Source organism: Felis catus, chromosome B1, assembly GCF_018350175.1.
Source record: "Felis catus isolate Fca126 chromosome B1, F.catus_Fca126_mat1.0, whole genome shotgun sequence".
In the NCBI taxonomy this organism is placed as follows: domain Eukaryota; kingdom Metazoa; phylum Chordata; class Mammalia; order Carnivora; family Felidae; genus Felis; species Felis catus.
In genome coordinates, this window is record NC_058371.1 from 146,738,055 (window position 1) to 146,750,604 (window position 12,550).

General features: G+C 36.9%; 1 protein-coding gene across 3 annotated transcripts in view; it reads left to right on the top strand.

The window, feature by feature from the left end:
- The window catches only part of ADAMTS3 (ADAM metallopeptidase with thrombospondin type 1 motif 3), a 267,417-nt gene that overhangs the window by 235,752 nt on the left and 19,115 nt on the right, over positions 1-12,550 (top strand). For all 3 annotated transcript variants that reach the window (XM_045056232.1, XM_011281725.4, XM_045056231.1), the window contains exons 14-17: positions 310-443; positions 2,269-2,392; positions 6,699-6,779; positions 8,797-8,960. In XM_045056232.1, the coding sequence (XP_044912167.1) occupies positions 310-443; positions 2,269-2,392; positions 6,699-6,779; positions 8,797-8,960 (503 nt within the window). The remainder of the gene's footprint in view (positions 1-309; positions 444-2,268; positions 2,393-6,698; positions 6,780-8,796; positions 8,961-12,550) is intronic.

Here is a 12,550-nt window from a genome sequence, read left to right on the forward strand (position 1 = left end):
GCATTCGGCTCTGAGCTGACAGTGCAGAGCCTGCCTGGGATTCCCTCTCTCCCTCTCTCTTTGCACCTCCCCCTCTCATGCACGTGCACACTCTCTCCCTCTCTCAAAGTGAATAAAATAAACAAGTTTCACAGTTTAGATTCGTTGTATGCCAAATATGCATCCTTTTCTGCTACTCTTTATTTATGTATACAATATTTTGTTTTCAGGAAACCGTGTTGGAACTTCATATTTTAAAAATAAAGTAACTGTAGTGTTCAAATATGTCGTTTTATATAAATAGCTGATTTAATCTTCCATCTTACGTAGCCAAGAAAAGATGCCACCTTTACTGTCAATCCAGAGAGACTGGAGATGTCGTGTACATGAAGCAGCTGGTTCACGATGGAACACACTGTTCTTACAAAGACCCATACAGCATATGTGTTCGAGGAGAGTGTGTGGTGAGTTACAGTTGCTTCCCCGGAAGCTTCATATGTTTTCGTGAAATTCTACTTTTATGGTCCTTCATCTGCATGCTTTCAAAAGGTTTTAACACTTTCTTATCTGTAAAATCACATTAAAATGAGACTCTAGGACTAGTTGAGGAGGCCTAAACTAAATGTGGGAGAAATTTCACTTTTCAAACCAAAATTTGGCCATTGGCAGCATCAAGATTTAAACGTATTTTTCCTAATTTCCAGCCAGATGCCTTTTCTAAGTTATTCTGATGTATCTAGGTTGGGAATACAGCAACTTGGGAATGAACGATGCCTTTGCTTTGAGTATTTCACTGGTAGGCATCTACTTTTATGATACAGAGCCTTTTTCAAAAATACAATGCTAAGTGTATTTTATCTTTTATTTAAAAAATAATGGAAATTCTTTCTCTCCCTTTCTAATTGATTCTAAGTTTAAACACTGAATTCCACATCAGAACAAAAGTGGTGAAGATGTAAAAATGGTTTTTGCCCTATTTGGACTCTTAAAAAAAAATGCACTTGACTTTTTTGTTCATGTTCACAAGTTGAATTGATATGAAATCATCCTTCTTAACATGTTACTCCTGTCTGTCTCTTTTTCACTTCAGTTATGCTGATATATTTATGAATCTCAAGTATGCAGATGCTTTACATTTGAAATAAAATTTCCCCCAAAAGTAGAATCTGAGTTTTATCCATCTCTCACTTCCCACATTATCTGGTACATCAAACGTGTGGTCATCATTTTCTCTGCCCATTTTCCTTCCAAATTTATGAGCGCAGTGGCATATCATATAACATAATCCTGCACTGAAGGATCCTGCTCCGGTTCAGAACCTTCAGTGGCTCCCTGTTCAATTCATGTGAAAAAGTAAACTCTGCCTGATATTCGAGGCCTTTCATAGCCTGTGCTTTGCAAATCATTCGCTCTTCTTCCCCTATCCTATAGCACTAACCTTCCATTGTTTTTTTTGTTGTTGTTTTTTGTTTTTGTTTTTTGTTTTTGTTTTTTTGTTTTTATTTCTTGAGAGAGAGAGAGAGAGAGAGAGAGAGAGAGAGAGAGAGACAGAGCATGAGCAAGGGAGGGGCAGAGCGAGAGGGATACAGAATCCGAAGCAGGCTCCAGGCTCTGAGCTGTCAGCACAGAGCCCGACGCAGGGCTCGAACTCACAAGTCATGAGGTCATGAGCTGAGCCGAAGTCGGACACTCAACCAGCTGAGCCACCCAGGCACCCCTCATTGGTTTAAATATGGCTTAAGTATTGCTCTTTGAACCCACTTTCCATGAGCAACTTCCATGACTCTATTTTAATCCCTCTGCATTCTTGAAATGCCTTCCAGAGGGTCCTATAAAAATCTCCAGCACTTCATAAAGTTTTGTTTCACATCCCTAAACAGCTTGTAAAGCTTATGCTAATGCACAGCTCACTGTTTTGCTATTCATCTTTCCAAATAAGAAAGCATCAAGGGGAACAAACGCCATCTTTACTTTTGGTCTGTTCAGCATCAGCTACCATATCTGTGCTTCGTAAATGTTTGATGGTCATGACTATGTATAATGGGGTAAATATTTCATTAGACTGGGGGAATTGATCCTAGAGTAGAATTTAACCTAGAGTACAAGTCATTTGACTTCATAGTAGTTCTTCGAAAGATTGAGGCATTAGAAATGAGAGCTGGAGTGAAGGCTTGGTGCAGACTGCCTCACTGTGGAGTCCCAGTGAAACAAATGCTTCATCATTGTCTAGGATTCTCACCTTTAGCTGGCACATTAAAACTACCCATGCTTAACATCTTCTCTTTCCAGAAAGTGGGCTGTGATAAAGAAATCGGTTCTAACAAGGTTGAGGATAAGTGTGGTGTCTGTGGAGGAGATAATTCTCATTGTCGAACCGTAAAGGGGACCTTTACCAGAACCCCCAGGAAACTTGGTAAGATGAGGTCTCTCATGAATTTACTATCCTTCTCTAGGATTTGTACTTTTTGAGATTTCTTTAAGGAATGTAGCATTTCCCTATAAATATAACAAAACATTCACTGCTGGTTTAGTTTTATTCAGATTAAGTTTCAAGGAGCTAAAAAAAAAAAAAAGAAAAGAAAAGAAAAACAAACACTTGGGATTAAATTCATACTCCGTAGCATCCATGATGAAAAATGGGCTACTAAGTTTAGATAACGAAGAAATAAAATCAGTATCAAATATAGTAGTTAGCTAAAATATGTGTTTTGTTTTGTTTTATGTTTTTTATAAGACCTAATTGATAGAATTGATTTTTTTTTTTGAGAGAGAGAGCATAAGTGGGGGAGAGGGGCAGAGGTAGACAGAGAGGGAGAGAGAGAAAATCTTAAGCAGGCTCCACTCTCAGCTTGGAGCCCAATGTGGGGCCCAATACAAGGCTCTACCCCATGAACCTCGGATCATGACTTGAGCTGAAATCATGACTTGGACACTCAACTGACTGAGCCAACCAGGCACCCCTAGAATTGATGCTTATTTTGAATTTTTTGTTCACATAAATTGTTGATCGGAAGTTAAAAAAACACACACACAATTCTAAATACAACTTTTAAAATATTCATTTGTTTTGCTGCTTTTATTTTAAAGGTGAAAAAATTTATCCAATTTATAAATCTAGGAATCTAGAGTCCATATTTCACATAATTCTAAATGTTTTATATTACAAGGGTGCCTGGGTGGCTCAGTCAGTTAAGCATCTGACTTTGGCTTAGGTCATGATCTTGCAGTTTTTGAGTTTCGGGCTCTGTGCTGACAGCTCAAAACCTGGAGCCTGCTTCAGATTCTGTGTCTCCCTCTCTCTCTCTCTCTGCCCCTCCCAATCTCTCTCTCAAAAATAAATAAACTTTAATGTTTATTACAGAGTCAGTGATCTGGGCTTAGGCATACAGTAAAATTTCAGTAGATGGAAAAAAAAAAGCACAAATAATATGCAAAATTATGAGTGGTTTTATAATTATTCATTGGAATTTTCATAAAAGATCTGGATACAAACATTTATTACTGACCAACTTTTTAGTTGCTAATAAATATTATTCAGTTATTCAGTAAGCATTTATGGGAAAATGTTTCTGAGAATTCAGCATTTAAAGATAAATTTGATGTAGTGCTTCCTTGAGAAGCTTCTCTTACATCATCTCTCTACAGTTGGTAGAGTCTCTAACAGAATGATAAAAACAAAATAAAACAAAGCAAAAATAAAGATAAGAAATTTGGTTTACTCTGAGCACATTGTCATGGCAGTCATTTTCCCTTTTAGAAGTAAAGAAAGTTTAGAAAGGTAGTCTTCATCCAAATAGAATAATTCTCTTAGTTCTTTGTAGTCTCATTATACCTCAACTATGCAGCATAAGGCAAGTGCACACATATCAGTTATGATCTTTGATATATTTCGGGCGGGCAGAGTTAGGTGAACTGTATTCTAAAGTGACATCAGTAACATCATTACTGATGCTTTTGATATTCCTGTGTGGTATGACAATTTAATTGTTAAATGGTTAAAAAGCAAATATTGCCATATATGGCTGATTACATTATTTTAACAAGGGAAACAATTAAAACTATAGCATTTATTGCGGTTTTGGTGGAATAACATGTAATTTTCTTCATCTTATTGTGAAGTAATTTTGCTTTCTCTATTGCAGTTACATTATTCTTTTTGGTGTAAAATCATTCATATTCTTTTATTTCCAGAGTGAACTAATATAAAGAAAAAGTTTTTGCCATTAATCACCCATTCTGTATTACGTGTAGTAGGAGGCAATGATATGTTTTTTTAGATACCTCAAAAATTACTCTAAACCTACCGCCTTCTGAACCAAGGTCAGAAGAGGTGAAGAAAAGATTTCATCAGTCATACTGATTCAAACTGTTCAAAGATAAACTAACATCCATTTCTTTGCACTAATGTTGTCATAGTCACTCAGTAGACTAATTAACGTTTTCCAACAGGGAAACATTTAAGCAAGAGGTGCCATACAGAATTCAAGTTGCTGGAAAATGAAATCTGCAAGTATTCAACTTCAAATCACCTTTATCATTTCTTATTCACGTGTAGTCTTACTTTCATTGACTACTAACTGTTTATTGGCATTAGCTAACTATTATAAATGCATTTTGACTTCAACACATAAAATTACTATATAGCTTCTAGTACGGTCAGTGAAACAGCAAGACGTTGAGTCAACGTGAAACCTTTACTAATTAAAAACATTCTATTTAAGGGAAGACAAGAGGCGCCTTCACTTTACCCAAAGGAGCTCGTAATATTTCTCTTGCTGAAACAAGGGAAGCTAAAAATGTGCTGGGTAAGTTGTAGCAAACTGCAGAAAGATGGGCATCCATAAATGGCATCAAGCTGTTTTGCTGTCCTTAGCATCTTAAGCACGTTACTTCTGGCCATTGCATACTCAGACAAACCCGGCACAGTTCACAGACTGGAATGTACCCAGGCTCAGATACTGAAAACCATAACCCCAAAATGACTATGCCATTGAGTTAAGACAGTAACCAATATTGTGAAAAAGTTGGGGAAAGCTATCCATAGGTAGATATTTATTGCCCATATAGAAATGACAAGCGTATTTCTTCCTGATGATATGTCATTGTATAAATACACAATTTATAACTGAATTTCTGTCACTCATCCTGCAGTATATAAATTGGATGTTTCATAATATAAGGTGTTAGTTACATAATCTCCATATATTCATTTGGTTGATGCAAATGAGATGCAACATCTTGATTTCTATTTGTCCTATTGTTGATTTATAGTTAAGATCTTAATTCTAAGTCATCTTAAGATAATTTTTAGGACATGTGATAATACTAAGATTTGTTTTATATGACATTGACAATAATAGGATTGATGTATGATTTTATAACTCAAGGCAATCCATTCAGCCTGTTGATTTCATGATTTCTGGAGTAGAAAATTGAGTTTAAGATCCATGTAAAGGCAATGTATGACATAACTTACAGACATTTTCCAACCAAATGGTTTGGTCAAATCTAAAAAATGTATTTTAAAACTGTCCCATGATAAAACTTAAGGCTTTAAAATTAATGACTGATTACAAGAAAAATGAAAGCTACTCATTGATTAGGTGAGTAGGTTTTTATAATTATTTTAGAGAGAGAGAGTGTATGAGTTGGGGAAAGGGGCAGAAGGAGAGAGAGAGAATTCTAAGCATGTTCTGTGCTGTCAGTGCAGAGTCTGACGTGGGGTTCAATCCCAAGATCCTGGGATCATGACCTGAGCTGAAACCAAGATGGATGCTCAACCGACTGAGCCACCCAGATACCTCTTTCTTCTGTAATTTCTTTAGAATAAAGTAGGCTTTAAATATGAAGATACTTCATAAATTAGAAGTTTAGCTATCTATACTTGCCCTTAGGCTTTTAAAATAATACATAGACTAGGGGCGCCTGGGTGGCTCAGTTGGTTAAGCGTCCAACTTCAGCTCAGGTCACGATCTCGCGGTCCGTGAGTTCGAGCCCCGCGTCGGGCTCTGGGCTGATGGCTCAGAGCCTGGAGCCTGCTTCCGATTCTGTGTCTCCCTCTCTCTCTGCCCCTCCCCCATTCATGCTCTGTCTCTCTCTGTCTCAAAAATAAATAAACGTTAAAAAATTTTTTTAATAAAAAAAATTAAAAAAATAAAATAATACATAGATAAAATATCTCAAGAAGTTTACCCACCAAGTTCACCAAAAATTGGCCCCTCTTCAACAGGGTGGTTTAGAAAATTAAAACTAAAATCGTGTAATATATAAACTTGATAAATCGCTGTGTTGTACACCTGAAACTAATGTAACATTGTATGTCAACTATACTCAGATATAAATAAACAAACAAACAAACAAACTTAACTGCAATAACAACAAACTCTAAAATCACATAGAAGTACACAGGAAAGTGTAGTATTTACCTGAGTTGTTGTTGACACAATTCATAGTCCAATACCAGATAAATCACTAATAGATTGGGAGCAAGATTAATTTCTCCCCACCATTACAAAAAAAAAAAAAAGGTTTTCTCTAATTTCATGCCCATTGTCACAAAAACTACCAATGCTTTGAAGTTAATTTCTGAAACTGCTTCTGTCAGTTTATGGATGCCCTCTTCTGCGTGCAGGAGCAGTGAGAATTTCATGCTCGGCTAACCATGGTTGTTGCTTTTGTTTTCTTCTTTGCTTTCTCCGATATTTACTACACATGCAAAGGGTACCTTAAGATGTTTGATATACCCCCTGGTGCTAGACATGTGTTAATCCAAGAAGACGAGGCTTCTCCTCATATTCTTGGTAAGTGTTCCTGTCTGCTGGCTTTGCTTTAGCATGACCTTAGAGAAATGTCAAAGAAGTCATATATATATAGAGATATATATGTGTGCAGATGCGTGTGTATATATACGTATATGTGTATGTATACATAGATATGCAAGAGTTAAAATTACATATAAATGCATTACTATATGGTTTTTGTTGGTCATTTCTCCCCACTATTCTTTCTTTAAAACAAGAAATATGCAAAAACAGAGCTCTAATTTGGGTTGGTCATTTCTCCCCACTATTCTTTCTTTAAAACAAGAAATATGCAAAAACAGAGCTCTAATTTTTGGTGAGACCTGGGTTGGTCCATTATTTATGTGGGGAAAAAAAGTTATTTAACAAGGTTTTTATGCACTTTTTCTCTGTATAAGGGGAGGAGAAAAATAAGTATGTTAATAAAATGCATTAAATTAAGGAAGAATATCAGAAAAATTTGCCATATATAGGTTGACAAATTTGTTCTGATATTTTGGTTGATGCCATACTATATGCCTCTCCTTACTTTTATTGCATTTTAAGTTATTTTACCGAAAAGCAACCACATGTGAATTTTACTAGTCTAGTGCAAATTTTCCTAATACCAGTTATGTGTCCGGTTTCTGACTGGCACATGGAGATCCATTTGCATGGCTGTTTATAATTTCCACAAGAAGATTATTTTCCTCCTTTATGAGAGGATCGTGTAAAAATGGCATTATCTTCAAAGGTCTATGTACCAATGTAAACCTAACTTCCACTTGTTCCCTGATCTATTAAAGCACTAGGAAGCTCTCTGAACTCAGGTCGCATCTGTCAATCCCATGAAAATTTGCCTCTCAAATTGCTTTTTCTTTTTTCAAATGGGTGGCTTAAAAAAAAATGAATTGTTTTATGGTGTGTCATAGAATTTTTTTTAGTATTTAAATTATATTTAGGGCGCCTGGGTGGCTTGGTCGGTTAGGCATCCGACTTCGGCTCAGGTCATGATCTCGCGGTCCGTGAGTTCGAGCCCCGCGTCAGTCTCTATGCTGACAGCTCAGAGCCTGGAGCCTGTTTCAGATTCTGTGTCTCCCTCTCTCTTTGCCCCTCCCCTGTTCATACTCTGTCTCTCTCTGTCTCAAAAATAAATAAACGTTAAATTATATTCACTGCTAGATTCCTTAATAGTCTAGCAGTCAACCATAGTTCTTTCTCCAATAATTCAAATTGTTTATTTTTTCTCCTAGAATTCAGATTGTTCTCCTTGGAAACATCAGACTTGTTTTAGAAAGCTCAAGCGGAATAAATGTATTTAACTAAGATTGCTCATGTTTTCTACACATTTTCAATAGATGGTAGTAACATGAACTTTTATTTTATGTGCTGATAAATACCTCCAAACTTTAGAATCCCATTTGCTATTTTTTATCCATTAGAGAAAGCATTTTTAAATAATATATAGTATACCTGTAATGCATTAAGAATTCTATCATCAATAAACAGCTTTTTCTAGCCATACAAGTAGAGATGTGGCCTTGGCATTTCACAAACATAAGAACAAATTGTTTATTTACCTAAAAATTAGTTCAACTATGTTGGATATCTATAAATATTTTTACAAACTTGAAAGAGATACACAGTAAAGAAGGTGTTCTATTATATGCTGTCCTAACATAAATGATTTATGTTCATTATTATAGAAATATCCATAATTCTCAAAATATTCCCAGCTTTCTAAGGAAATATATAGGAAGAGTGAGTTAGAAACCATTAACCTTTTTGACAGTGTTTTCAACTAGGAATATTTGCCCATTTCTATCTCCCATTTAACCGTTTTGCCATTGTTTTTGATTAGCGAGGGAGTGCTTTTTGAGGATTTTGAATGCCTAATGACTGGAATGGGAATCATACCAGAACTAACACTCATTTTGATTGCTTTGATGCTTAAAAGGGGATAGATTTGCTATGGATCACCAAAATTATAATATGATAAAATAAAATGTATGCTGGTTACTCATTTTTCTTCCTTTAGCTATTAAGAACCAGGCTACAGGCCACTACATTCTGAATGGCAAAGGGGAGGAAGCCAAGTCACGGACCTTCATTGATCTTGGTGTGGAATGGGATTATAACATTGAAGATGACATTGAAACTCTTCACACAGATGGACCTTTACACGATCCTGTTATTGTTTTGGTATGTGGTATTACAGACTCATGATGTAGTGGGTTTAATTTATGTCCATTTTAGTTTCATAATTACTTGGCCTGAAAACACTTTTACCCTAAACATTGTATATTTAGTTGTTTGTTTTTATATTATTCCATTTATCTGCCTGTCCCTACTCTGTGCAACTTGGTCATATATTTTATTATATGTACATTTTAACCCAATAATGTAGTATGATTGCTGATTTTTAGTAATCAGTTATGTGGCAAAGACAAAAGAGAAGAGAGATTTTTATATTTACCCACATATTTACCATTTCTTTTTTTTTAATTATTTATTTATTTTTCTTTTTAAGACAGAGAGAGAGAGAGAGAAGGAAAGAATGAGCGGGGGAGGGGCAGAGAGAGAGAAGGGATATTTTTACCCTGTTAGAGGGAGTTCGAGGAATTGGAGGGCTCACTAAGAAAGTAGGCGTGACCACAGGGTGGAAGCAGCATGCACAAGCTTTATTGACCATTGAGCAGGTTTGAGTGCAGGGCCACCATCCAGCAGAGATGCACAAAAGAACTCCTGGAAGAGAAGGGATTGGAGAGGGGGTGTTTCTGGTTAGGCGATGTCACTCAGCAGCATAATGGGGAGTCTCTGTACTGAGTCCTCCACAGAGCAGCAGCAGCTTGGGGTCCTTGTAGCCATAGTCTTATTTATAGTTAGCAAATGTTGAGTGTGGTTTCATAGGGGTATGCTAAGTAACAGGGCCTAAAATGGATACAAATGTGCTTGTTTGGGCTATATTTAAAAGAACTGTGTGTGTTAAAATTTGAGTTTGGTGCTAGCAGGCTTCTGAGCTAAAAGGTCTGAGCCTGTTCCGAAGAAACAAAAGTAGGGGCCAACACGCAGGAGCCATCTTTGGCTCATTTACGTGACACTTGTCTTCTACAATCCATCATCTATGATGAGAAGTCAGCCTCATTCATATTGCTGCTCTGTATGTGAAGTATCCATTTTCTCTGGCTGCCTTTTAAAGATTTTCTCCGTATCTTTTGTTTTGTTTCATTTTGTTGGTTTAGCTGTTTGACTGTGATATGCTTAGTTTGTGATGTTCTTTGTCTGTATCTGGCTTGGGTTTCACCAGGCATCTTGGTGATCTAAGTTTGATGGTTTTTTTGGGGTTTGTTTGTTTGTTTGTTTGTTTGTTTGTTTTTACCAAATTTGGGTTGATTCCACAAGTGTGTTTTTCCCCCATCTCTCACTCCTCTTCTCCTAGGCCTCATTTACACGATTGTTCCATAAGTTCCTGGACCTTGTTCATCCTTCTGTACTCATTTTTTTTTCTCTGTTCTTCAGATTTGATAATTGCTATTGAGTTGTGTTCAAGTTCACTGTGTCTTATGTGGTCTTCAATCTGTTGTTGAGCCCATCAGTAAATTTTTCATGTCAGTTAGTGTTCTTTTCTAGAATTTCCACTTGGTCCTTTTTTTTTTTTCCCAAAAAAAATCATTTCCATTCCTATGCTGAGATTTCCATATATTTCACCCATTATGTGTAATGTTTTCTTTGAGTCCCATGTCTTCATGTTGTCTGCTTCTATGGGCTGCTTTTTCCTCGAGTATGTGTCACATTTTCCTACTTATGAGAAATTTTTAAGTGCACACAGGACATTATAGATGGTAAGTTGTAGGGTGTTTGGTTTATGTTGCCTCCTTTTTTTGAAAGTTTAGTTATTTATTTAGAGAGAGACAGAGAGAGAGAGGGAGAAAGGGAGAGAGAGCACAATTGGGGTAGGGGAAGATAGAGATGGAGAGAGAATTCCAAGCGAGCTCCATGCTGTCAGCCCAGAGTCCGATGCAGGGCTCTAACTCACGACCTGTGAGATCACGACCTGAGCCGAGATCAAGAGTTGGATGCCTAACTGACTGAGCCACCCAGGAGGCCCTATGTTACCTTCTTTACAAGCTGTTGGGTTTTGTTCAGGCTGTCATTTTCTCCTGATTTTTGGAGCCTGGTTTATGCTTTGTTAGGGCTGATCTGTTTCAATTTTGTCCTTATTTTAATGGCATGGCCTGTTTGATACCTTAACTGATTACCTGAAGTGTTAGTGAGGTCTCTTCATCTAGCTATAAAAGAACTCCTATGTCGCTAGCCCTGCCTGTCTTAGTCCCAGCCCCACAACAGCCTCTCAGTAGTAGTCGGCATGGTGTCTTGGCTGGGGCATGCACAGACCAGCCTTCAGTCTAGGATTAATGCAGCTTCTGAGCCACCCCTCTGTGTAGCCCCTTCTTTAGTGTCCTGCCTGCCATTTCCAAACACCACCCTCCATCTCCTCATCTCAGTGAGATTGCTATTTTGGCTTAGCCTCCTGTTCCCTGCGCCAGGGTCCAGAACCTGGCCCCGTCAGGAAGCTGGGACCTGGCATGTTTCTCTTCTCGTTGGAATCACTATCCTTTGCTGTGTTATACAGTGCCCCCCAAAAAGTTCCTTCCTATATCCTGCCCAGTTTTATTGCTTTTAATATCAGCAAGACAACTCTTATTACTCTCTCATGAATGAAAACAGAAGACATCTACTTGATTTGAAAAATATTGTTGGATTCTGTATGCAAATATTTATTGAATTCTCTATAGAAAATATTATACTAACTTAAAGCCAAAGCATTCTACTCAATTCCAAGGTGTTTTTATACTCTTTGAAAATTATTTCTCTTTGGTGAAGTGTCTGTCCAAATCCTTTGCCCATTGTTGAAGTAGGTTTTGTTTTTGTTTTTGTTTTTTATTTGTTGAGTTTTAAGAGTTTGTTACATATACTTGATATAAAATATATGATTTATATTATAAATCTTTATAAAATATATGATTTATAAAATATTTTCTCGCAATGTATAGTTTCTTTTTGTTCTCCTAATAGTGTCTTTGAGAGCAAAATATTTTAACTTTCCTGAAGTCTAATTTATCCATTTTTTCTTTTATAGATCAAGATTTTGGTATTCTATATACATTTTTTTCCTGCCTAATCCAATGTTAAAGTATTTTCTTCTTTTTTTTTTGGTAGAAGTTTTATAGTTTTATATTTTATATTTTGAGTTGATTCTTATATAAACTTTGTGTGATGTGTTAGGTTCTTATTTTTGCATATGGCAGTCTACACTACCTATTGCTGCATAACAAATTACCCCAAACTTAGTAGCTAAGCACAAAGCAACACTGATTCTCTCGTAGTTTCTGTGGGCCATGTATTTGGCTGAAAATGGCTGCTGAAATGGCTAGTTGTGGCTCAGGGTATCTGATGAGGTTGCTGTTAGCTGTGGCTAGTCACCCCAAGGCTCCACTGGGGACATCTGCTTCCTAGCTCTGTCACAGGGCTATTGGAAGGCCTCAGAAGATTTCCTCTAAGCGTTTCCATGTGGTGGCTGGTGGGCCTGAGTTCTTCACTACGTGAGCCTCTTCATAGCCTCCTTAAGTGTCCTTAGCACATGACAGCTGGCTTCTACTAGAATGAGTGATCCAAGTGACAGAGTACAGCCAAGACAGAAGAGTCTTTTTTAACCTAATCTTAGAAGTGACATCCCATCACTTCTCCTGTTGTCTGTTTGCTGGAAGCAAGTCACTGAATCCAGCCCACAC